We start from the raw sequence: 24,382 nt of genomic DNA, 5'->3' as shown, positions 1-24,382 counted from the left end.
GAGTTAAAAAATACCTCAACATCAGAGAACATGCGATCCAGTGCAACAGTCATATTTGACAACACTATCTCATCAGCCCTTGGATTTCCACTTTCAAACACCTAAAATAATTTTTTTGATAAGTGACAATCATTTCATCAGAAACGCTAAAATGAGTATGCATATTACTGTCTTATTATTAATACTTTATTTGCTAATTTATAGATCCAGTGAGGCTTGAACTCACGACTTCACCTTACACTTGCACAGGGAGGAGGTGCAATTTGAGTTAAGAGCAAGGAGGTGGCCACCCTTGTTTTGTTTTTTTTTCCTTTTTTTTAAAAAAAATTATTTTCATAATATTAATGGGTTTTTTGTTTGCATTAATTTTTTTAGTTTAATATTTCTATATTTTAATTATTTCTATATTTTTTAATGAATATCTTGTATTTTTTTGTTATAATTTTTATTTTCTTTTTATAAGTTCTTTTTTTTATTTTTAGTTTTTTTATATAATTTTTTAAATTTTACTGCTAAATCATTTTTGTTTTTTATACTATTTTATAGTTTTTTAATGTTTTATACATGTGGCACACACTTTGCTTGTCAACAAGATCCTGACAGATGAACCAATTTTTCTTGCAATCACAAGGAGTGAACAGTTTAATTAAAATGCACTGGGAGCAATTTGACTTTAAGGCAATCCCCATGGACCATTTCTGTATTCAAGCTTCAAAATTAATTTGTGGATAGTATATAGATTTTTGGGAAAAATATAAAAGCTCCCCTCAAACTACCACTCAATCTATAATAACCCCAAAACAATCAATTTTGGCAATCACTCCCAAACTACCAAAAAATTACCCTTAAAAGATGAACTTACGACCAAAAATTCTAAAAGAAGACAGTAAATTAAAAATTGAATTTTTTATAATAATTGTTTTTCATAAAATATTTTTTTAGAAAATAAAAGTTTTTTTTCTCAAATTTAGTAGTTGAAGGGGGTGGTTTATTTTACCATAGATTTTTTTATATGTTCTAATTATGGAGAATAATGATTCTATTGAGCCCCAATCGAGTTCTAAAGAAGCACATGTCAAGGTAACTTAGTTGAACTATTAATGCTAAGATTGAACAATAAATTACAACCTATGTTTATATACTATAGTTGAACTGGATGAATTTTTTTTTAATTATTAAAAAAAAAGCTGAATGAATTTTTTTTATTAATTTTGTTTGTTATATTCTTTAACATTTTTAACAATTTGGTTTGCCAATTCTATCTTTAATTGTGCTCATATGAACAAAAATTCTAGATTTGTCGCTAATGATGTACTTAAGTAGTGCTAAATGTTTACCCACGCCAGGAGATAGAAAGAGAAAGATCAGGAGAAAGCCTCAAGCATTTAAGTTCAGGAATGGAGTATAAGACCAACAGATGAGTCACTTCAAATAATGAAGCGTGAGGAAGAATCATCTGACTACTTAAAGGTTTACAAAATCTACAAATATGCTATCAGAAATAATGACTCCATATGTAAAGGACCAACAGCAAAGGTCCTTTAATAGCTTATATAATTTCAAGAGACCAACATTTCTTGATACAGATAGTCAGATTTGCTTTAGAAAGTCAACAAATAGATTTAGTAATTTCAAAACAGCTATTTATATTAACTTATTAAGTCCCATAGTCAGTAGGAGTGGAAGCGTGATGATTATGCACTGGGTCCAGTTGTTTTGTTAAGTTATACTATCTGACTTTTTTAGGGAGACTTTATTTTCAGTTTCTTTGAAGTCCAGAACTTGTTATAAATGCTTGCTTTAGATATATACCACAGTATCTAACCCGCAGATTCCAAGTACAACTGCACAATTGTACACATATATACCTATGCATTGTACTTAAAGAAAAAAAAACAATGGCTCTCAAGTATAAAAGAATATATGCAGCAAAACTTGAGTGTATGCATATTTAGTTACCGCGGTTTTATAATTGTGGTACAATACTTCCATCCCTAAAGCAATAGTTGGAGGCAGTTTTCCTGCTTCTCTTTCCTTCCTGATTCCTGCCAGCAGCTCTGTGGAAAAATATTCAACATAGGCACATGAAAATGAAAAGAAGACAAGGTTTAATAACAATATTTTTTTTAATAAGTAGGTTTAATAAAAATATTATTAAACTAATGTAATGACAAAGAGACCAGTAAATTTAGAAATTAAAAACAAGAACCTTTAGTATCCACTTCAAACATCCCTTAACAAGAGGACTGCAGCAAGACTTGTTTAAGCAATAGCATGCTTCGCTCATTGCCCTCAAGCATCTAGCTATTGCCCATCTACCCAAATATACTAAACCAAGTACAAAGGAGCTGCCTTCCAAGCTCTCGGTTATCTCTACCATCAAATCTCACATTGCGACCAAAAAGGAAATTAACCGATTCATGCTATAAAAATAAGCAATGAAACCCAAAAAATAAGGCTAATCCCCACAACTCACATGCTATAAAAATACAACCGTATATGATTAACCGATGCATAAGTTTCTTTAAAATAAAAAAGATCTTCATCAACAAAGCCGCATTTAAAACAAGTCAAGGATGTCGCAACCATCTAAAACTACTGCCTATCATACACACAGTTGGTTTTGATATCGGTAAATCTTCTAAAAATGTAAAAGCATGATAGGACATATGTGTGTGCATATAAAGACCTATATATATATATATAGTCTAACAATTAATGCAACTAAATTTACTTTCCTTCTAATTTCTACAATTTTCTGAACATACTAATTTCTGGAGATTGTAATTGGATGGTCTTGTTAATTAGAGAAGTATGGTGTGCAGATTGGAGCCGACCATATTTACAAATAAGCTGGATATTGAATAACTAATCTCATCAAGAGAAGTTATCTAATAAATAGTGGATAGTATGGTATGAGCTTGACAACATACATGATAAAAAATAATTGACAGATAAACACATCCTTGATGATTATGATCTGAGTATTAAGTACCATCTTGTATGATTGAGTAAGCATTCTATTTTGCAAGTAAAATATTTTTTTCATTGGCACCGGGTGCAGTGTTTTAAATTTCGTACCGTACCGGCCAGTACGGCCGAAATTTTTCGTTTCGGCCATCCGGCCGGTACAAGTACTATATATGTCCCGTACCGGCTAAAATACCGGCCGTACCGGACTAAATTTCGGCCTATACCGGACTATATTTCGGCCGGTACAGGCCGATATTTCGGCCTGGGTGTTTTTTTTTTTTTTTTTTTTTTTTTCAAACTACAAACTTATTTTTTAACCCCTAATTCAGACTAGACTATTTATAATTTTTATATATATGTATTTATATATAATTTATTTATATATAGACTATTATTTTAGAATATAATTTATATATATATTTATATATATAATTTATTTATATATCGATTATCCCGAAACGTCATCCCGAAATGCTATCCCGAAACGGTACCGGTACCGAAATATTTCGTTCCAGTGCCTTAACCGGTACGACGTCCGGTACGGTATTCAACACATTGACCGGGTGTCTTGAACAAAGTCCCGACTAATGTCAAGTATGCACATGCCCTTGGCAAGGAGTTTCCCACAAGTGCACTTTGGGTATAATTTTTTTTTTTAATAGCCGTGGGTGTTTGGGCCAGCTTGCGTGCACCTTGACTAATCCCATGGGGCCCTGAAATTAACGATCAAGTAAACCTCCATCGGCCCCAAGGGGACTCAAATTGGTGACCACTGGGGAGCAAACCCAAGGCCGGACTAGCTGAGCTACTCCTCAGGGTTACTTTGGGTATAATTCAAGGGGAAATTACTTATCAAAAAGTAATTCAAGAGGAAATTCCCCAAGTCAAATGGACCCACAAAATCATTTGCACCCAGGGTTCGAACCTTAGACTTGGAAGGAGCATATCACCAAGATCAATGCTCTTACCACTTGAGCCAATCCCTAGGGGTTTTTTTTTTTTTTTTTATAAGTAAGAAATTTATTGAAACCACATAATTAGGCATAGCCCAAGTACACAATAAGTATACACAAGAAAACACCTAATTACAAGCTAAAACTGAAAAACAGCACGAAATTCATTGGGACTAAACCCATCCATTACAAAAACAGAAACCCAAAGCAACAAAGAGTGAAAAAAGAAAGCCCTAACCCCATCCACCGAGCGTTCTCTATTGTCAAAACAGCGATCATTCCTCTCATTCCAAATACACCACATAAGACAAAGAGGAACCATCTTCCAAACAGCTGCTATTTGATGATTTCCTTGAATCCCTTTCCAACAGGCCAAAAGATTCACCACACTCTTAGGCATCACCCAAGCAATGCCAAGCTTGGCAAAGACCTCATCCCACAAAACCCTCAACACTTCACAATGAAGAAGGAGATGATCTGCTAATTCTCCACACCTTTTGCACATAAAGCAACAATCCGTTACAACGGTACCGCGCTTTCTCAGCTTATCAATAATAAGGATTTTCCCATGAGAAGCCAACCACCCGAAGAAACGGACCATTAATGGCACTTTGCATCTCGAAATATATTTCCAACGGAAAACATCAATAGAAAGTATTTAATTTCTACTGATTCACCATATCTAACTGTACATCTCTCAAATCCATTGAAAAATGCAGGGTGAGACCTGGTTAGCAATTATGAGCCAAAATCCTGAAAACAGCTGGGTTCTTGAACCATTCTCAGCATTATTACTAAATCACATCCTCTTCATTCTACTTTTTCTACTCTTTCTTCAACAGTTCTCACTTTTACAAGTTAATTTTGAAAACTCTAATGAATTTTCCCTGTAAGCTCAAGTCAGACAATGAAAGAGAAGAAAAAAGAGCATGGACTTGCTTGGGGGCTTACGCATTTTAAAAGTTGCATCTTCTTTGAAGCAGTTGCAGCTACTTTGAGAAGCAACCAACTTCCTTGAGCTGCTTTCAAACATTGCCTAAAAAGACTAAGCCGCTTCATAAAATTGGCAGAAGGCTAAAACACCCTCGGTTATAAAACATTCTACAAGTAGCTTTTGGTTATTGAAAGCTGAATCATCCTTGGGGAAGCACCCAAACAGGGCAAAGATAATAGGGACTCTAATTAGTCTTGAAAAGCAAAAGCACGCGATCTCCTTCAGGCCTTGCACCAAGGTATCGATCAAAAAACTTACTACTTTATTAGGCGTTGCACCAAGGAATCGATCAAAAAACGTTAGGCATTGCACCAAGGTGACAGATATACTCTTTTTTCTTGATAAATATCAATGTGACAGATATATATATATATATATATGCCCAAACAAGTAATGTCAGGTCTATTTAAATAGCTCTAATTGTCCTAACTAATTTTTGTTAGTTATGACTCAAGCTGTCAATGCTTAGATATGTTAAGTTCTGCACTCCCATGACTCCTGCCCCGGAATGTCGAATGAAATAGGTGGCCTCACACTAGCAAGTTGTGCACATCACCAACTTTCCAGTAACATTACTAGATTCCTCGTACTCAAATTTCAACTAACAACGATATTACAGAATCTTCAATCATCCAACAATCTAGGCTCATGATGACAATAAACAATAACGTGGAATACAGAAAAATGTTCAATTTATTAAAGCATAAAATATAGCAATGCCAACCCTTAAAAAACCATGTGTAGAATTCCTCCCCCTTTGAGACCCTGCATAATATTCTCACAAGTGCAATTTCATCCCAAAACCCTCAGGAAAATTCCCTCACACAAAATGTAATTTCAAGCTTTGTCTCCCTCAATCTGTCACGTGAAACAGGATTCCAGAACCCATGACTCACTAGAAGTCCCTCTTACCCTAACAGCTTCAGACAATCAACAGATTGACAACTTTTTCATTCTTTATAAAGTTAAGTGCATGTTTGAGATTGCAGGGGTAATATAGCTTTTAGCTTAAGGCTTATAGTTGTAGAGCTTAAAGAAATAAGCACTATTATTAAAATAAAAACTTTTTCATTCTTTATAAAGTTAAGTGCATGTTTGAGATTGCAGGGGTAATATAGCTTTTAGCTTAAGGCTTATAGTTGTAGAGCTTAAAGAAATAAGCACTATTATTAAAAATTTATTTACTGTTTGGTAACCAAACGTCTAAAGCACTTTCAAACATATTACATTTGTTTGGAAACAAATTTAAAAACTGCTTTTTGAAGTTGAAATAAAATAAAAGGTCATTTGATTTTTCAAAGATGGAAAATGCTATCTATACTTATAATTTTATTTAGATAACCATATGTGCAGATGTGTCAGATACTGAAAACGATAAAAAATTTAAAATTTAAAATTTGAAATTCAAATTAAAGTAGAAAATACTGATAAAATGAGATTGTCACTCAATAAGATAAGAGAAGGGAAAATTTGTAATTATATGAAAGTTATATGGGTTTTTTTTTTTTTTTTTTATAAGTGAAGTTATATGGGTATTTTTGCCCTCTAACTTTTTTTTAAAAGTGTAACTGTGTGCCGCAAAAATTCGGAAAAGTACGTTTGAGGCTTGAAATGTACTTTTTAGCTTTTTTATATTAAAAAGTACTTTAATATGAATCAACCAAACAACCTAATTTTATCATTAAAGTATTTTTAAGACTATTTAAGCACTTTTTAAGACTCCTAACGCAACCTCAAATAGGCCCTAAGTAAAATCCATATGGGTGTGAAAACTCTACTCTTTCGAAACTACAGATTCATGGCTCAAATAATGTCGCTCGTTATCAGGAAACTCCCCATGGAAAAGTATAGAATTAATTGATCTTGGTGTGAAAATGAAATGAAGACCCTAATATTGGTTTGAGCATAAATTATTATCATAATCATAATCACGATTATACTTATAAAAATCGGAAACGCCACATACATTACTTTCTTTTATAAGTAATAAGAAAATTTTATTGACAAGTAAATAGGCATAGCCCAAATATACAGCAAGTATACAAGCGAAAACACCTAAATACAAGCTAGGAGATAGAATAAGCTAAAAGAAAATCATGGAAGATTGTCTCCATTCAAAACAAGAGCCTTCACCCAAATACACAAAGTACTAAAGAAAAACAAACTCTCTAAGTTCTCTCATTGAACGTTCTCTATCTTCAAAGCACCGTCCATTTCTTTCCAACCATAAACATCACATCGAACATAACTGGATCATCCTCCAAATAGCATCAATGCGATGATTCCCCTTAAAACCTTGACAACAAGCAAAGAGATCCACCACTAGCTTAGGCATCACCCAAGCAATACCCGTCCTACCAAAAATCTTATCCAAAAAGTCTTAGCCACCCCGCAATGAAGAAATTAGTGGTCAACAAATTCACCATCTTATTGCTTATTACCAACCTTAGAGAAACTTATCAAAAAAATCATGTTTATACTTATACAAAAAGGTGGAATTACTAAATTACAATTCTAAAATTCGTGACGATTATAAAACACACCCTAGCAATGTTTGGCTCCATGAGGTGAGTCTCTCTCAACATTTATAAACTAAAACACACCCTAGCAATAGTCCAAATAACTTCATTCCTTCCCCTTTCCTCACAATTTATCAGACAAGAAAAAGGAATGAGCATGTGACCTATCCAAAGATTTTTTTTTTATGCTAGTAAAGATGATTTTATTAAAGAGCACTACAGGCGCAACCCAAGTACACATAGAAGAATGCCGAGTTAAGGAATGGAAGAAGAGCAATAATTCAGAAAATTTTCCTCTCATGCAAAGATTTGAGCATAGAAGACTTTTAATTCTAGCAACGTTCTTGACATATATGCAACGCAACTGTGAAGATTGCGAGAGACTTATCAAAGATTCAAAAAATGCATAATAATAAAGAAGCAACTAAATAAATTTCAAGTGAGCTCATAAGAAAATACAGAAACAAAAATGCTCATAATTAAGAAAAATATCTGAAATTCTGTTGATTAAACTTGGCAGCGAATTATATGGGGGAAAAATCGGACAAAACAATATATATGGCAATCAATTATAAAGAAACTCACTATCTTTAGCATGCAAGCCAAGATGCGATATCATGTGAACTTTAATGGCGAGAGTGGGGGGAGGAAGAAATATTAAAAAGAAAAATATCTGAGTTTCAAAACGTCTGCTATACGCCAAAAATAAATGCAACAATTACGCTCACTTGAGATTATCTTCTTTTACAATATAGGGGAACCGAAATTTGGAATTGAAAAAGAAAAAAGAACAGCTTGGCTCGGCTAAGCCAAGTTTCCATACTATTGCAAAGTTAATGCTTCAGCATCGGAAGATTTATTCAGAATCGGACTTCCCATTTTATCTCCTCCAAATCTTTTTATCAAAGAAACTAGCAAACAGTGAATGCAGCACAAGATTCGATATTCAAAGCATGGTTCTCTCATCCACCCCCACCAAGATCTCTCAGAAACCACTAGAAAAAAAGTGAAAACACAAAACGTCGGAACAAAGAAGGAAACCGTCCCGAAACCGAACCTTCTTCGGAGCTGGCATGGAGAAAGGTGCGGGAGAGGCTCGGCTCGTTCCTCCTTTCTTCGGGCGAGGACGCCGCATGGGCGACATTCTTGTCAGTAGACTCCTTGTCCCGAACTATCTCCGCCATGGCTCTCATATTCAAACAGTGAGAAAGACACGGAAAAACAGGCCTCCGCACACCGAATCGCACAGAGAGCGAGCAAAGACTGGAAGCAGCAATATAAGAAGAACAAGAAGAAGAGAACGATAAAGAAACCCTATGTGCGGTGGCTGTGGAGATGGAAAATGTGGAGGATGGCGTAGCAGAGAGGATAAACATATTCAGAATATTATTTATGAGGAATTTCTTCCGTTGATTTTCCAAAGCGGAGAGCAGAGAAATTTGCCTTGCCCGTACGCTTTGGTTTTAGGCTGAGACTAGCTAGAGAGTCAGAGGGGACAATGAGTGTGTGATTAGAGAAGAGAGAGAAATCTGGGATTGGCGGGCGCACGTGCTTTATATCGCCCAGACAGACGACGTCGTCAGATCTGGGGAGGACGGTTTTGGATTGGGGCTGAGGGGGACACGTGGGACAGACTGGGGGTACAGGTAATGGCGGAGAGGTGATAGTGGAGACTGGTGGGTCCTCCTCTATGTGTTTATCTTCTCAGAGGGTGGTGGGGCCCGGTTCCTGTCCTCTTTCTGCTTCGCAGTTCGCAAACTTCGCATCCGTTTGTGTTTTTTTCATTTTCTTTTTTTTTTAAAACGTTGTCAAACTCTAAATAAAAGTTTAGTATAAAATTTTTAGGAGTTATCATCTAATCGGCCAAAATCCATACGGTATACACTACACAACAAATGTCTCGGTTTTTTCTGAATTTAAAATAAATTTTATATAATATTTATTATTTACATAAACTTTTTTAATAATAATAAATGTTTAATAAATATGGTATTAAACTCCGAAGGTGATCAGTAGTTCAAGACATCATTTTAAATCATGTGACGTGGTAAAAGAAATGAGTAATAATAGATGCAGTCGTAAAGTACATAAATATTGTATAATTTTTATGAAAAAAAATAAAATTTATTATTAAAAAATTAATTTTTTTATATAAATATTATATTTATCTATTTTTTTTAAATGGTTCTGCATACTTATGTATTTCATGACTGTAAATATAACTTCTTTAGAAAGAAAAAATTATTTACACGAATCCATAAAACAAATCTCTTAACGTTTGTAAACAACTTATCAATTCAAATACGCTAATACATAAAATCTAACATCCAAACTATGGTAGATATGGGCCAATTGTAAACATCATATAAGTCCTTGTTGTGTCGACGGTTCGTGCATTCTAAGATTAATCCAAATACTTGATGCTAATAAATAAATAAAAATTATCACACAAGTCTAATTTTTTTTAAGGTAAAATATACAAGTCTAGTTGGAACCTTTGAAATTTCGACTCTATTTAGATATATAAACAGTTTTATATCATCTCATCATTAAATTTTCTTAAATTTTTAAGTAAAATATAATAAATAATTCAAATTTTTTAATTTTAAAATAATAATAATATTAAAAAATAATATTTTAATAATATTTTATTTAAATTTTTATTTTTATTTAAAATTATTTAATATTATTTCATCCCACCTCATTAATTAATAGGAAATAAAAAATCTTCCATTAATCTTTTTGACTCATTGGCTAAATTGCAAGATCAATCAAATAACTTTATCATCAATATGTGGCTCCAATTCTTTGCCCTTTCTGATACGAAGGTCGATCGATCAATATCAATCAAATCACTAAAAATTGATAATAATATCAATCGATCGATCGACCGACCAATAAAGCCTGACAAACCAAGGATGACACTGACAAAAAGAAACCGAAGATGCTCAGTAAAAATTGACAAAAAGAAGAATTGTGCTACAGCCCCGCTGGGCTCCGGAGTTTAGTGTTATTTTATATATATATATACATATATATATATTTTAAAGTTATTTTTTATATAAATTTTTTAATATTTTTAAATATTTTAAAAAAATAAAATAAATTTAAAATATTATTAAAAAAATATTTTCTTAATCAAAAAGTTAAAAAAATTATTAAAAAATATTTTCTTAATCACGAAGTAAAATAAAAAATCATAAAAATATTTTTTAGTAATATTATGATTTTTTTTTAAATATTTAAAATTATTAAAAAAAATTATATAAAAAAACTTTTAAAAATACATAAAAATACACTTACTAGATCCCAACTAGAGCCCAGCGAGATATCTAACATTTTCCTTAGCATTTTTATTGTTTCTAGAGAGATGGGCTTGTAGAGCCAGCAGAGCATTATCTGTGATAATCCTTTATTTCTTTTGTTCTTCTTTTTTTAATCTCGAAAATAGTGTGCTCCAGAGATACAAACCAAGAAAACTTTGCTGTCACTGGAAGGTAATTACCTTATCCTAGTTATAATAAGTTCAAGGAAACAACATTACACAGAACTACCAAAGGTGGCAATTTATCCGAGGAAATTCATAATAACCAAATGGAGCACCAAATTGCAGAGAACAAAATCAGCAAAAGCACGCTCTGGGGCTAAATCCTACGAGTTCAAAAAGAAAGGTTGCATTAAAATTTACTGTACCAATAACCGAAGCACACTAAATTTAGATTCAAAAAATTGCTTGCATTCAAGTTTCCTTCTCTGCACATCTAACAGCATTCTTATTGGCTTGACCAAAATTGAAAGATGGCTAAAATTTAGATAATCTATGTCAAAAATGCCCCATATTGAATTGGGTATCTCTAAAACAATTTAGACTTCTGCTACAGTGGTTAGTCAAATATGAAGAACCACAATTGATTCACCAAACATTAAAATATTAATTTTTCACTCCAACCACTTGTAGATGTTTATGTAGGTGCAGATTTTTTATTAATATTGAAATGGGTATGTTACCAGATATTTGGTTAGTGAATAAGAAATTTAAATGAAATTTTAGATAAGTTTAATCTCAATTTTTGAAAATATGATTTTTTTAATATTAATTTAATTAGAATATAATTATTATTAATATTAAATTGATAGAATTATAAAATGTGATACAAATAAATAAAATAAATAAAATTATTAATTTAATAATATTTTATTATTATATATAGATTGAATGGCTAACCCCATGTGGAGATTAAATTTAAATGGAATGGACAAATGCAAAAAAGTGTGATATTAACATTGAATAAATTTTAAAGATGCATTTGACCAAGCCAATGAGAATGTTCTAAGAGAAACACAACAAGAAAAACTATCTAGGAGAGAAAAAGTTTACCTTGAATTCCTTGTTTTCTTTGTTCACTTGGATGCGGAGGCATACTGCAGTCAAGGAATAAAATTAGCATTGGAGCCCATCTAAAATAAGTTTAGATGTGTTTGATGTTAAGATGAGTTTAGTACTATTTATGAGAAATTGAAAAAAATTGTTGGTCCTACGTATAAAGATATGTTGAGTTGAAAAAGATTATAAATCCTACGTGTAAAAAAATTTTGAGTTGAAATGAGTTTAGTAATTTGATAATTTGGTATTTAGATGTTAGACTCTGTTTAAAATTAGACTAAACTGAATTGATCTCAGCTGAGTCTTGCAACCAAACATGACCTTATTTGAACTGTGTTGCCGTTGCCCCATTTCCTATTACTTCAGTTTCTGAATCTTTATAGTGGATCTTCCCACCATCTCCTTCCACCCATAAATTGCTCTACTTGAATATTAACCTTGGTGATTTGCAAATTCTAACGAAAACATCAAATTTCTTCCAACCCTTCCAATGATAAAAGATGAGGATTGCAAACTCTACAGAAAATATCAATTCAGTTTGTTAAAAACCATCCAACAGTCATTGTCATTTAAATCCTTATTATCGTGGCTTTTGACAATAAGGAGGATCGTTTATTGAGATAATCAACAAATTGAGATATTGATTAAAATAATAAAGTTTCAGTTCCTTCATCCAGTCATTTGATTATGGGATTAGGTTTTTTTTATTGGCACTGGATGTCCGAGAACAAAGTCTCGACCAATCCCAGAGATGCACAGGCCATCAGCAAAGAGTTTCCCGCAAGTGCACCTCGGATAATTTAAAGGGAAGCTCTCCCAATCTGATGGCCCCTAAAAATTGTTTGCATCCATGAGGATTAGTTCCACATCTTTTGGTTCTAGACAAGATATCTAAAGATATTTTTATTGGTAAACAAGATTTTATTGATCATTTTTTTTTATGTCGGGAAACCTCTCCAAGGCAAGACCCTTCGGACCCATCCTTGCAGAGTAAATCTCGGTCTCGTGCACCGCACCCTCATAAGTTTTCCTACACGAAACTGGTTAAATCGCTAATTTCTCACCAGGGGGTGTGGCTCCAAAAAATTGTTTGCACTCATGAGGTGTTAAACATTGGACCTTGAAGGGAATGATACTCCAAAATCAAGACATTCGCCACTTGAGTCAAACCTTTGGGGTTAGATTTTATTGATCATAAGAATTGGAAAGAGCCCAATATACGGGACATATACAAGTGCATCACCTATGCATGGATATCTTAGAAGGTCATTACTTATTAGCATTGGCTTAGCCTTTTTCCAGATAGAACTTCGTACCCATGTTTTTAAGAGTGGATTTTTTTTTTTTTATATGTAAAATTATGTTTTTAAGAGTGAATTACCAGACCAATTCTAGGGCTATCTTTTTAATGGTAAGTATCAAATCAACAAACCATGCAGATTGGATGTCATGAAATATAAATGAGCACAAAAGGGGAGCAGGCTTGGGAAAAATTAAAGCAGAAATATTTCAACAACACTCACACTATTTAAAATTATATGGGGGCATGGTAGTTTCAAAAGAAGATGAATCATGGTTCACCAGGGAGGTCCAGATGCCTTTATTGCAAGAAATTTCTTCTCTCTTTATGTGATCCACTCCTTACAAAATAACAAGTAAATTGGCCTGGTTTGTTTTTGCAGATGGGATGAGTTAAGATAAAAATTGAAAGTTAAATAAAATATTGTTAAAATATATTTTTTTAATATTATTTTTGTTTTGTGATTTGAAAAAGTTGAATTGTTTACTCTATTTTGTGTGGGAATTTGAGAAAATTGTAATAATTAGATTAGATGATATGAGAATAATTGTGAAAACAAACGAGGCCTAAATATTCTACTTACCAGCGAGGACTGCTGTCCCTATGCAAGAAAGTAGGCCGGAAAGAAATGAGTTGAATGGGAATGATCCAACAATAGCCATGTAAACCACCTGATTAGTAGCAAATAGAGGTAAAATGTCAGAACTGGACCTTGTTAAATTTCAAACCAGTTAAAATCATCAATGTCCTATCATTCACTCCAGCGGAAAGAATAAGGAGTAAACGGGGAATACAAAACAAATCTCTAACTGGCTACATTCCCAGTTGAGATTGATTTTTAAGGACTAAAGTCTAAAACCTTCCACAATTAATGTTAATTTTTGGAGGCAGATTCTTTCCGGTAGACTTTGACTGTGAAAAACAAAAAAAGGCTTCCCCAGCCACAAGTAACAGCAGTTATTGACAGATATTGCTGATCAATAAGAGAGCAGCGAGGAAATCTAAAAGACTATAATCTTCCAAAACAATATAAAACATATCTCAGTGTATCTAGCTACTCATAATAATTACTTAAATCATGGCAGTCATATCTCTTTTTCCCAGCATCAGGCAAGGCTCAATGGTGGACCTTGTGCAGAATGATATCTCTTTCCAGCTTTAGCAAGCAAAAACGTTTCTTGAGGAATTGTGGAGGAACTATTTCAAACCCATCTAGAAATGGAATGCCAAACAACTAAGATTTATTTTTAAACAAAAAAACAAGAAGGAAAAAGTGAAAAGTGGAAACAAAGCTGACTATTATTCCTAACATTTACATTGCTCAAACTTTAAGATCATTACAATCTTCTAGATTTAGAGAGAGAGAGAGAAAATCCTCTCCGTACACTTTGTTTGTTTGGCTGGTGATGCTCTTCATGGGAGGTTGAGTGACTGTTTACTGCAAGTATGAGTAGGAATACGAGCATGTTGAATGTTGTTGTTATCGATCGTAAGTTATTTGAGGTAGTTAGAGTTGGGCGATGGGTGAACATTACGTAGAGGGGCTGGAAGCTAGTGAGAAGTCTGCATTTGGAGGGCTTGTTGGTTCACAAAAGCTTTGGAGGACTGCTCAAAAGTGGGAAGAAGGGAGTTTTATTCGGTTCACAAAGAAGGGGACAAGGGCTACATAGCCCAGAGGTGGTGTCAACTCCCAATGGGCATTCATGGCGTTGGTGGAGTTCAGACAAGGGGGTCAGAGAAATAATCTTCTCATTCCTGAAGGGAGAGATGGGAGGGGGTGGAGTAAGCTGGTGGAAGTGTTGAGAGTGGCAGGAATGGCCGTGTAGCTGAGTCGTCTCCTCCATTGGTGGTAGCGGCGACGACAGTTCAACCCTCAACATCGTATCTGGAGGCCGTAAAAAAATCGAAGGTTGTTTACCCACCCTATCAACCTGTCAGTCAGAGAGGAGGTGTGTTGTTGCAGGCTAGAGACATCACTTCTTTAGTAAAGGTGCAGAAGAGGGAAGGGGTTGGCAGTGGAATTGTCGGACTTAATAAGGAAACTCTTTTGCGGGTTGTGATGGAAATGCAAAGGAAGATAGAAGATGTGCAGGCTGATTTATGTTTATTGAAACGGTGCGTTGAAGATGAAGCAGCAGTGGAAGTGGGTGTGGGCCAAGGTATTCAGAATGGGACATGGTCAATGGGCCAGCAGAATGGGCCCAGGAGTTTTATGCAGGCCTCAGGCAAAGGAATCGACGCTGGGCCTTGGGTTTTTCCAGCCGAAACAAAAGGCCCATGTGGAGGAGATGCGGGGCATCTGCATCAAGCCCTTCGGCAGGTGGGCCTCAGCCACCATTGCCGGCGAAGAGCCAGGTGGCCCTGGCGAAGGTGGCCACACCGCCGAATGAGGCTAGGTTGCCGAAATCTGCTTCGGCGAGAAATGGAGTGGGAGAAATGTATCGGGATCCTTCCGTGTGTGCGATAGATGCCGGTATTTCGTCGTCCACAGAACCGTCGGCAGCTTCTTTGCCGTCAGTAGAGGAGAGGTGCTTTGAGGCTTTTTCCTGCGAGGAGATGCCTGAGAAGGGGGGGTGTACAGAGAAGTCGTGGGATGGCTATCAAGTGGAGTTGGTGGTGCTACCGCCACCGTGTGACGCCGGTGTTGTTTCATGTACCCAGAAATCGCCGATAACCATGATGGGAGGGTCCTCTCCCTAAACAGAGGTCCAGTGTCATCCCGAGGACCATCTTGACTCCATCGTGGTGAGGAACTTCGGCTCTAAAGCTCAACTAGAGGCTGAGAAGGCAGGGGTGGAGGTGGTTCCCGAGACCCAATCTGGTTGTGAGGTGTTGATGGTCCCTGAGACCCCATCTCCCACTTGTAATGTTGTGGTTGAATGAGAGGGTAGGAATCTTTTTGGAGAGGAAGGAAGGGGGGCGATTCCAAAGCTGCAGTGGGCTTCTAGTGATGGGGACCCTATCCCATTGAATCGTTTGCTACCAAATGAATCGAAAGCTTCGGATTGGCTGGTTCATAAGGTGAAAGAAATGCAATATTGGATAGGAACGGAATGTGTGGGTTATGAAGAGCAGTTTCTACTTTTACTTTCTGCAATTGAAGCGGATCATACACAGTCAAAGAAATCGGCGTCGAAAAAACAGCGGGAGCTCAACCGCCTAACTTGGTCACTAAAGTATGAAGGAAACTCAAGTCGTAAAAAATCCAAAGGAAAGGGGCACACCTATTCTTTATGAAGCCGTAAATTGTATCTTGAAACATCTGTGGGTTAAATGAGGTAAATAAATGACTTCGTATAAAAAAATTTTTGCGGGAATGGAGGGCGGATATAGTATGCTTACAAGAAACTAAGTTGAAAAGTGTCTCTAGAAGGATCATCCGAAGTGTTTGGAGTTGTACTTATGCAGATTGGGCCCATCTAGCATCGAATGCGGCTTCAGGTGGAATCTTATTGATGTGGGATAAAAGAGTTGTTGAAAAAATAGAGGAGTTTGTGGGAGAGTACACAGTGGCATGCTCTTTTAAGAGTGTGGTAGATAATTTTGTCTAGGCTTTTGCAGGCGTATACGGTCCAAATGTAGACAACGAAAGACGCTTCTTATGGGAGGAATTGGCTGGATTACATAGTTGGTGGGAGATTTCTTAGTGTATAGGAGGGGATTTTAATGTCATCAGATTCCCTAGTGAACAATCTAGTGAGAGTAGGATGCGTCCAGCAATGACAGATTTCTCAAATTGTATTTTTGACTTAAACCTGATGGATATTTCTCTATTGGGGGGTTCCTTTACTTGGTCGAATAATCAGACTTGGTCCCGGTTAGACAAATTCCTAATTTCATCAGAGTGGGAGGGGCATTTTCCGAAAGTGAGCCACGTCTTTGCTCGAATCATTTTCCTATTCTGTTGGATTGTGGTGGTATTCGTAGCGGGCGTCATTACTTCAAGTTTGAAAACATATGGTTGAAAAGTGAAGGTTTTGTGGATAAGGTAAGGCAATGGTGGTCTTCTTACCAGCTCCATGGTAATCCCTCTTACATCCTAGCCTGTAAGTTAAAAGCTTTGAAAATTGACCTTAAGTTGTGGAATTCACAATCCTTTGGAGATATTGGGGAGCGAAAAAAATTCATGGTTGAGGAGTTGCAACAATTTGAGCGGATACTTGAGGCTGGAGCCCTTTTGCCGAAAGAGTTATTGCGCAAGACAGAGTTGGTTTCAGAATTAGAAAGAGAACTATCCTTTGAGGAGATTTCATGGCGCAAGAAGTCGAGAGCTTTGTGGTTGAAAGAGGGGGATCGGAGTACTAAATTCTTCCATAGAGTTGCTAATTCTCATAGAAGAATCAATGCCATTGAAATGCTAAACATTAATGGTATGGAGTGTAAGGAGGCCCCTTTGATCTGTGACCATGTGGTTGAGTTCTATGAACAATTGCTTCCAGAAGGTGAGGGATGGAGGCCAAAGCTGGATGGCCTCGCTTTTGACACTATTGAGCCCCAAGAAGCATCCTGGTTGGATAGGACTTTTGAAGAAGGGGTAGTGTTTGATGTAGTTAGATGTAATGGCAAGGATAAAGCTCCAGGCCCAGATGGTTTTACTATGGCCTTTTTCCAAGCTTGTTGGGAGGTGGTGAAAGAGGACATTATGAATGTATTCCAGGAAGTATCTTTAGTTGGCAAGTTTGAGAAACGTCTAAATACTACCACTTACCCAAAATCGTCCCCAATCTGCTAGCAAGAACCTTGGAAATAATTTTATACACCCCATTCACAAGGCTATTGGAGCGGTGGAGGTTAAGGACTTTCAACCCATTAGCCTTGTGAATGGGGTGTATAAAATTATTTCCAAGGTTCTTGCTAGCAGATTGGGGACGATTTTGGGTAAGATCATTTCAAAGCCACAAAATGCATTTGTTAAGGGACGACAAATTTTGGATTCAGTCCTCTTAGCGAACGAGGGACTGGATAGCAGATTAAAGGCGGGTTCCACTGGAATTATTTGCAAACTAGATATGGAGAAGGCCTATGACCACGTAAATTGGGATTTTCTCTTGTACTTGTTGGGGAGATCCGGCTTTGGGGCTAGGTGGCGTTCTTGGATTAGTTGGTGCATCTCTACAGCCAGATTCTCTATATTGATTAATGGTTGCCCTACCGGCTTTTTCAGCAGCTCTCGAGGTCTAAGGCAGGGAAATCCTTTGTCCCCACTTCTCTTCGTTATCATTATGGAAGCCTTGAGCAGGATGATATCGACAGTGGTTACGCATAGTTTTGTGACTGGTTTTTCAATTGGGGACCCCAATAGGGGCATTATTACTTTGTCTCATTTACTTTTTGCAGATGACACGCTCATATTCTGTGAGGCAGATAGAGACCAGTTGAGGGCAGTGAAAGCTTTGTTATTATGCTTTGAAGCTGCGTCAGGTCTGAAAGTTAATTTTGACAAGTTAGAGTTAGTGCCAGTGGGGAATGTGAGCAACACTAGGCAACTAGCTAGCATTCTTGGGTGCAATGTAGCTTCTCTCCCCATTACCTACTTGGGATTGCCATTGGGGGCTGCTGCAAGGGCTTCATCCATATGGGATTCAATCATAGAGAAGATAGGAAGGAAATTGGCAGGGTGGAAGAGACCGTATTTGTCGAAATGTGGCCGTTTGACTCTTATTAAGAGTACCCTCTCTAACTTACCGACATACTTCTTATCTTTGTTCCAATTGCCTGCCAAGGTAGCGGCTCGGATTGATAAACTGTATTGTGATTTCCTATGGGGTGGGATAGGGGATGAATTCAAATTTCACCTGATCAGCTGAGATAAAGTGTGTAGACCAATCTCGTCAAGTGGTCTGGGTATAAAAAATCTGAGAACATTCAATCAAGCCTTACTTGAAAAGTGGCTATGGAGGTATAACAAGGAGCCCGAAGCCCTTTGGAAACTGGCGATGGATTGTAAATATGGAAGCATGTGGGGGGGCTGGTGCACTGAAGAGATATCTGGGGTCAGCGGTGTGGCGGTTTGGAAACACATTAGGAAGGAGTGGGGGGCTTTTAGTAGCCATTTTATATTGGTGTTAGGGAGGGGTTCTCGCATTAAATTTTGGAGAGACATATGGTGTGGGAATGAGGCTCTAAATGATGCATTTCCAGCTATTTTCCGAGTTGCACGTAACCAGGATGCCTCAATAGAGGACCTTATGACTCTATCAAGAGACCAAGTGCAGTGGAATGTCATGTTTAGTAAAGCAGCGCAAGATTGGGAAGTAGACACCTTTGAGACTTTTTTTAGCCTTTTATATTCTGTGAAGCCCAATAGACTGCAAGGTGATAGGATGTGGTGGACTCCAGCGGGCAAGGGCATTTTCTCAGTTCGATCCTTTTATAAGTCTCTTTCCCAAGCCGCAAACATTCCCTTCCCATGGAGGAGAATTTGGAGAAATAAGGCGCCGCCTAAAGCGGTCTTCTTTACTTGGACAGCAACGTTGGGAAGGATCCTGACTACCGACAATCTGAGGAAGCGCCAGATAGTTATACTTGATTGGTATTGTATGTGTAAGAGATCTGGTGAAACAGTGGAACACCTCTTGTTACATTGTGAGACATCTAGAGCTTTGTGGGTGGAAGTCTTTAGCCGGATTGAACTATCTTTTGTTATGCTTGCTTCTGTAGTAGATCTCTTGGCCTGCTGGACACTTTCAAGTGGAGTTCAACAAATCAAGGCGGTGTGGAAAATGATTGGACTTTCGAAAACAAGGAGCGGTCTCAAGAGGAACTTCAATCCCTATTTTTCAGCACTTTATTTCTATGGGCCATTACTTTAGATTTTAATGGCCTGAATTTTCATGACTTTTTAGTTTCCCTTACTTCGACCTAGATAGGTCTTATCTCTTATATACCATCTTGTGTACTCGGGTTTTGCCTATCTTTATTAATATATTCTTGACTACTTATAAAAAAAAAACATTTACATTGCTCAGCTGCTAGGTAACGATAAAGAAAGTATTATGAAAACTAAAATCATCAGAAAAACGTTCAATAAGAAGATGAGCCAAAGCCTAAACGTCAGAAAGAAGCATCATAACTAAGGTGCTAGTACATGTAAAATAGCAATGTAGACATGGTAGAGGATAGACTAAGTTTGGATTGGGAAGAAAGGGAGAATTTAAATTTTAAACTACGCAAGCAACAAATATTGAAGATTTAGAAACAAGCAATAAATTCAAAAAAGCTAATTTTCCACAGGAGAAAGATAGCAATTTTCAAAACTAAAAGGGTTTTGTGAAAAAGGTGGTAAGATAATTATCTGAGAATCAATTTCACCTCACCACACAAGAAGATGTCAGGTTGGGTTCAAACACCCTGAATGCAACTATGATAAGGAGTTTATTGTTAGAAAATCGAACAAGGTATCTTTGGGTGCACCTCAGGGGTGTGGCGGGCACAGTTTCTGTCAACTGCATATCAAACTTGGCAAGGGCCAGGGCCCACAAGAAAAGCCTATTTCATATCAATATGAAAACGCTACTCACAATCGCCTTGCGTAAACGGCTGCTGATGCGGAAAATTAAAAACGACGGCGTTTAAATAAATAAATCTAATAAGGCCATTGTAATAACGCCACTACATTCCCTCTAAAATGTAAGTAAAACCCACAACGGTTTCAAAAAAGTAAAGTTGCTGCTGCGAATACTTCGACACCCAGAGATCCAACGAACCCAACTCTGCTCAAAACCGCACTGTTCTCCTTCGGCCTAGGAGCTTCCGAAGGTGTAGTAGCAATTGACACAAGAGGGCTCGCCGAAGCCTCAAGAGAAACAGGGGAAGGCGATGGCGGAAAAGTCACCACTGTCGGGGATAGAGCACTCATCGGTGGAGTCTTCACAGGAGACATCGCAGATGTGGGAGTCGTAGCTGCTGGAGACTACGTAGGAGCAGGGACTTTCGTTGGTGGACTCGCTAGTGGGAATTTGAGGGAGACGGCGCCGGGGGCTGTGCCATGGTGGAGGCCACAGAAAATGCTACCAGCATTGCCATTAATGAAGGAAAGCTTAAGCGAGCCATTACAGAAATTTGAGAGTGAGATGACTGACTATAAGAGTGTGAGTGAGAAGAGAACGAGTGCGTCTATGAAATGGGTTTAGTCTCTCTGTTTCTGGATGGACGATGAAATCTTGCGCAGCTAACTGCTAAGAATGTTTTGGTCTCAGAAGTGGGAAACGAAATGGGTTTAGTCTCTGTTTTTGTATTTGGCTTTTTTTTTTTACAGCTAATGACTGCACAGCATCTGCATGAGACGACTGTGCATAGAAGAACTGTATCAATATATAGTTATATTGCTTGGTGAGTAAAGGTGGAGATTAGTATACATAAGTGTTTGCAGACCATGGAAATCATGTTATTGATTGTTATCATCTTTGATCAATTAAACCTTGTGGTTTTGTTTTCAAGAGTTGCTTCACTCTTTTATCTCCTTCCTTCTGGATAATTCCTTGACACCCACTGATCAAAATTAAGTCTTAGGCCTGATCTAAATAGCAAAATCCTCCCAACTAATTTCATCTCATCTTATCTCAATATCCAAACAACACAAACACTTTTCAATTTCAAATTTTCAACTTTTTCATCTAATCATTACCTAATCATTACAACTTTCTCAAACTTCCAAACAAAACACAAAAAATAATTCAATTTTTCAAATACCAAAACAAAAATAATATTAAAAAATAATATTTTAACTCTATAATATTTGTATTCAACTTTTTCTCTCTTTTCTCAAAACCCCATAAAACATATTAACTCAAACAATTTCACAACTATTTATTCACAGATCATCTCATATCATCTCATCTCACACTATCCAAACCAGGTCTTACCCATATAGTCCTTCATGATATCAAGTGTATATCCAATCCTATACAAAATCCAAGGACAATTGATGTGAGTGACCCCAACTTCATACTTTGAAGTAGCATGGTTAGTCGTCAAAGATGGAACCAGAACTTCTTATTCCCCAAGGGGGAGGGAATGGATTTGAGACATGGAACTCATTATTCATTTCGATTGTAAAAATGAAGTAGGGATAGTGACTTGGATAAAAATGTTGTCTTTTGAGATGAGAGATGTCACGGGAAGGGTTGTTACAAAAGATATGCAATTTTCCTTTACAACTTACAAAACTTAAACAAAATTAACATGTCACTAAAGAGAACATAAAATATATATTCATATAAGCCGATTGAATCCAAACCTCTAAAAATCATAAATAAAATCAACCCACATGTAAGGCGTTTCAACATCATTGCATTAAGTAATAATCAGAACAAAACAACTAAACAGAATTGAAATTCATTTGAGCATTTTAAGAGACATAATAAGGAAGACTGTTCCATAGTCTACACTAGACTGATTCTTTTAATTTTTTTTTATGTATAAAAATAAATATTGTATGTTATATGTGTTGGATTTTTTAGCAATCAACTATATAAAGATGAATTATAATTTTGATAGGGCCAAGCTATTTTTTTCAATTATCGATATTTTTATACTTTAAATAAAAACCATACCCCCCCCCCCCCCAACCGGGGGGCGGTTCCCTCACTATTAATCATGGTGAAATCCCCATGGTAAATTGCCAGCCTGGCAAGGGTGATGCTCAAGTGGTGGCTTCTCACCATATTAACCAACCCAACATTGAAGAACTAGGTTAAGATGAGTCCAACAATGTTCGAAGCATCTGGCACATCTTCAAACTCACAATCACAATTATAAGCATTTTTGCTTGCTAAACCTTGGAAATTTCAATTGAGCTTTAAGCTTCCCAAAAGTGATCTGTAGCCTTGCATCAAAGGAGGCTTCGAAAGTTGGAGTATTCAAATTAATACTCTAGTCAATTGAACGAAGGCTTGAAAATCTCAACAAAGTGAAGATGAAGGATCAAAAAATGATTAAGAGGCTTCGAGCATCTTTAAAAATGCACTTATGAATAATAAAACATCTTTGTACATTTGTAGGAATGTCCTGATGGAGGCAGTGGTGTAGATTAAAATTATCCACCGATCCATGATCACTACTACCCGTGCAGAATTTTCCGTACGGAATGATTGTCAGAAAAAAAATGAGACTACTGCATAGAGCTCAATACAGACAAGGCGGGCCAATACCCACGCCTTGGATAAATCATTCTTTGTACAAGAGTGGAATACCATTGATCTTATTGTAGCCAACCAATTTCTCAAAAAAAAAATAATAAAGAAGAAAGAAAGAAAGATCTTGTCCTGGATTTGAAAAAGAGAATAATAGGTCATGATCTTGCGACTGATACGACAACCGATCCCAGATCCAGTAAAATTTTCACTAGCTTGAACAAAAGCAAAAGTAATAACCATAACTAACAAAACATAAGTCGCAAACTTGATATCCTTTTCCTGAATTTTAACAGGAATGCGACAAACTCAACAGTTCTCAACTACTGATGCATTGACCTTGGAGATATAAAAAAATTCCATACACATACATGGGCATTGACCTTGGAGATATAAAAAATTACATGCACATACATGGACATATTGAATCGTAGAGTACCTGGATCAGAGCAGTGAATACGGAGAAACCCACGTAGAGATCGATTATCTGCGGAGAGAACACAATCCGGGTTAAAATCTTAACTTTCAGAAAGATAAAGTGAGCGAGCGAGCGAGAGAGAGACTTTGAGATTAGTGGGGGTGGACGCATAAGCAGAACGGAGAGAGTGGAAAAGGACTTGGGCGTCTTTGCTCGTCGACTTCGCCATCGCAAAACCCTTCTCCTCCTCCTGCTCTACTCCTTACAAATTCAAACAGATGGGAACCAAAACAGTCAGCTGACCCGTTTCAGGGGTCGTCCAGCAAGTCTCGAGGCTAATATGGTCATTCAAAGAATCTGATGAGCCTAGCGTATAGCTGTTCAGCGTCAAGAAAATGGATGAAATGGTTTTTTATATATATATATATATATATATATATATTTAAAGATGATTGATGTGAATAAATTGAATAAAATATTATTAAAATATTATTTTTTAATATTATTATTATTTTAAAATTTTAAAAAATTAAATTATTTATTATATTTTATTTAAAAAAAATTTTAAAAATTATAATAATAATATAATATGAATTGAGTATATGAAAAAATAAATATAAATGATATTTTGTACCAACGTTACTATTTTGACATATTTTTTATGTTTTTAATTTATAAATTGTACTTTAATATGAACTTTCAAATATC

General features: G+C 36.3%; 2 protein-coding genes across 3 annotated transcripts in view; both read right to left on the bottom strand.

Moving 5' to 3' along the window:
• LOC108998102 (glycerol-3-phosphate acyltransferase ATS12, chloroplastic) overlaps nt 1-8,942 on the bottom strand; it is a 34,973-nt gene extending 26,031 nt beyond the window's left edge. For both annotated transcript variants that reach the window (XM_018974548.2, XM_018974550.2), the window contains exons 1-3: nt 8,497-8,942; nt 1,960-2,057; nt 15-101 (exon numbers count right to left, since the gene is read on the bottom strand). In XM_018974548.2, the coding sequence (XP_018830093.2) occupies nt 15-101; nt 1,960-2,057; nt 8,497-8,815 (504 nt within the window). In that variant the 5' untranslated portion in view covers nt 8,816-8,942. The remainder of the gene's footprint in view (nt 1-14; nt 102-1,959; nt 2,058-8,496) is intronic.
• Nucleotides 8,943-10,829: 1,887 nt separating this feature from the next.
• LOC108998103 (dolichyl-diphosphooligosaccharide--protein glycosyltransferase subunit DAD1-like) lies at nt 10,830-24,070 on the bottom strand. Its single transcript, XM_018974551.2, has 5 exons — nt 23,820-24,070; nt 23,696-23,743; nt 13,707-13,794; nt 11,818-11,861; nt 10,830-11,090 (listed from the first exon to the last, which is right to left on the bottom strand). Exons 1-5 carry the CDS (start codon nt 23,901-23,903, stop codon nt 11,007-11,009), a joined length of 348 nt encoding a protein of 115 aa, XP_018830096.1. The 5' UTR covers nt 23,904-24,070; the 3' UTR covers nt 10,830-11,006.
• Nucleotides 24,071-24,382: the final 312 nt, after the last annotated feature.

The sequence above is a fragment of the Juglans regia genome, chromosome 2 (assembly GCF_001411555.2).
Source record: "Juglans regia cultivar Chandler chromosome 2, Walnut 2.0, whole genome shotgun sequence".
NCBI lineage: Eukaryota > Viridiplantae > Streptophyta > Magnoliopsida > Fagales > Juglandaceae > Juglans > Juglans regia.
This window is presented reverse-complemented; position numbering and strand designations above follow the sequence as displayed.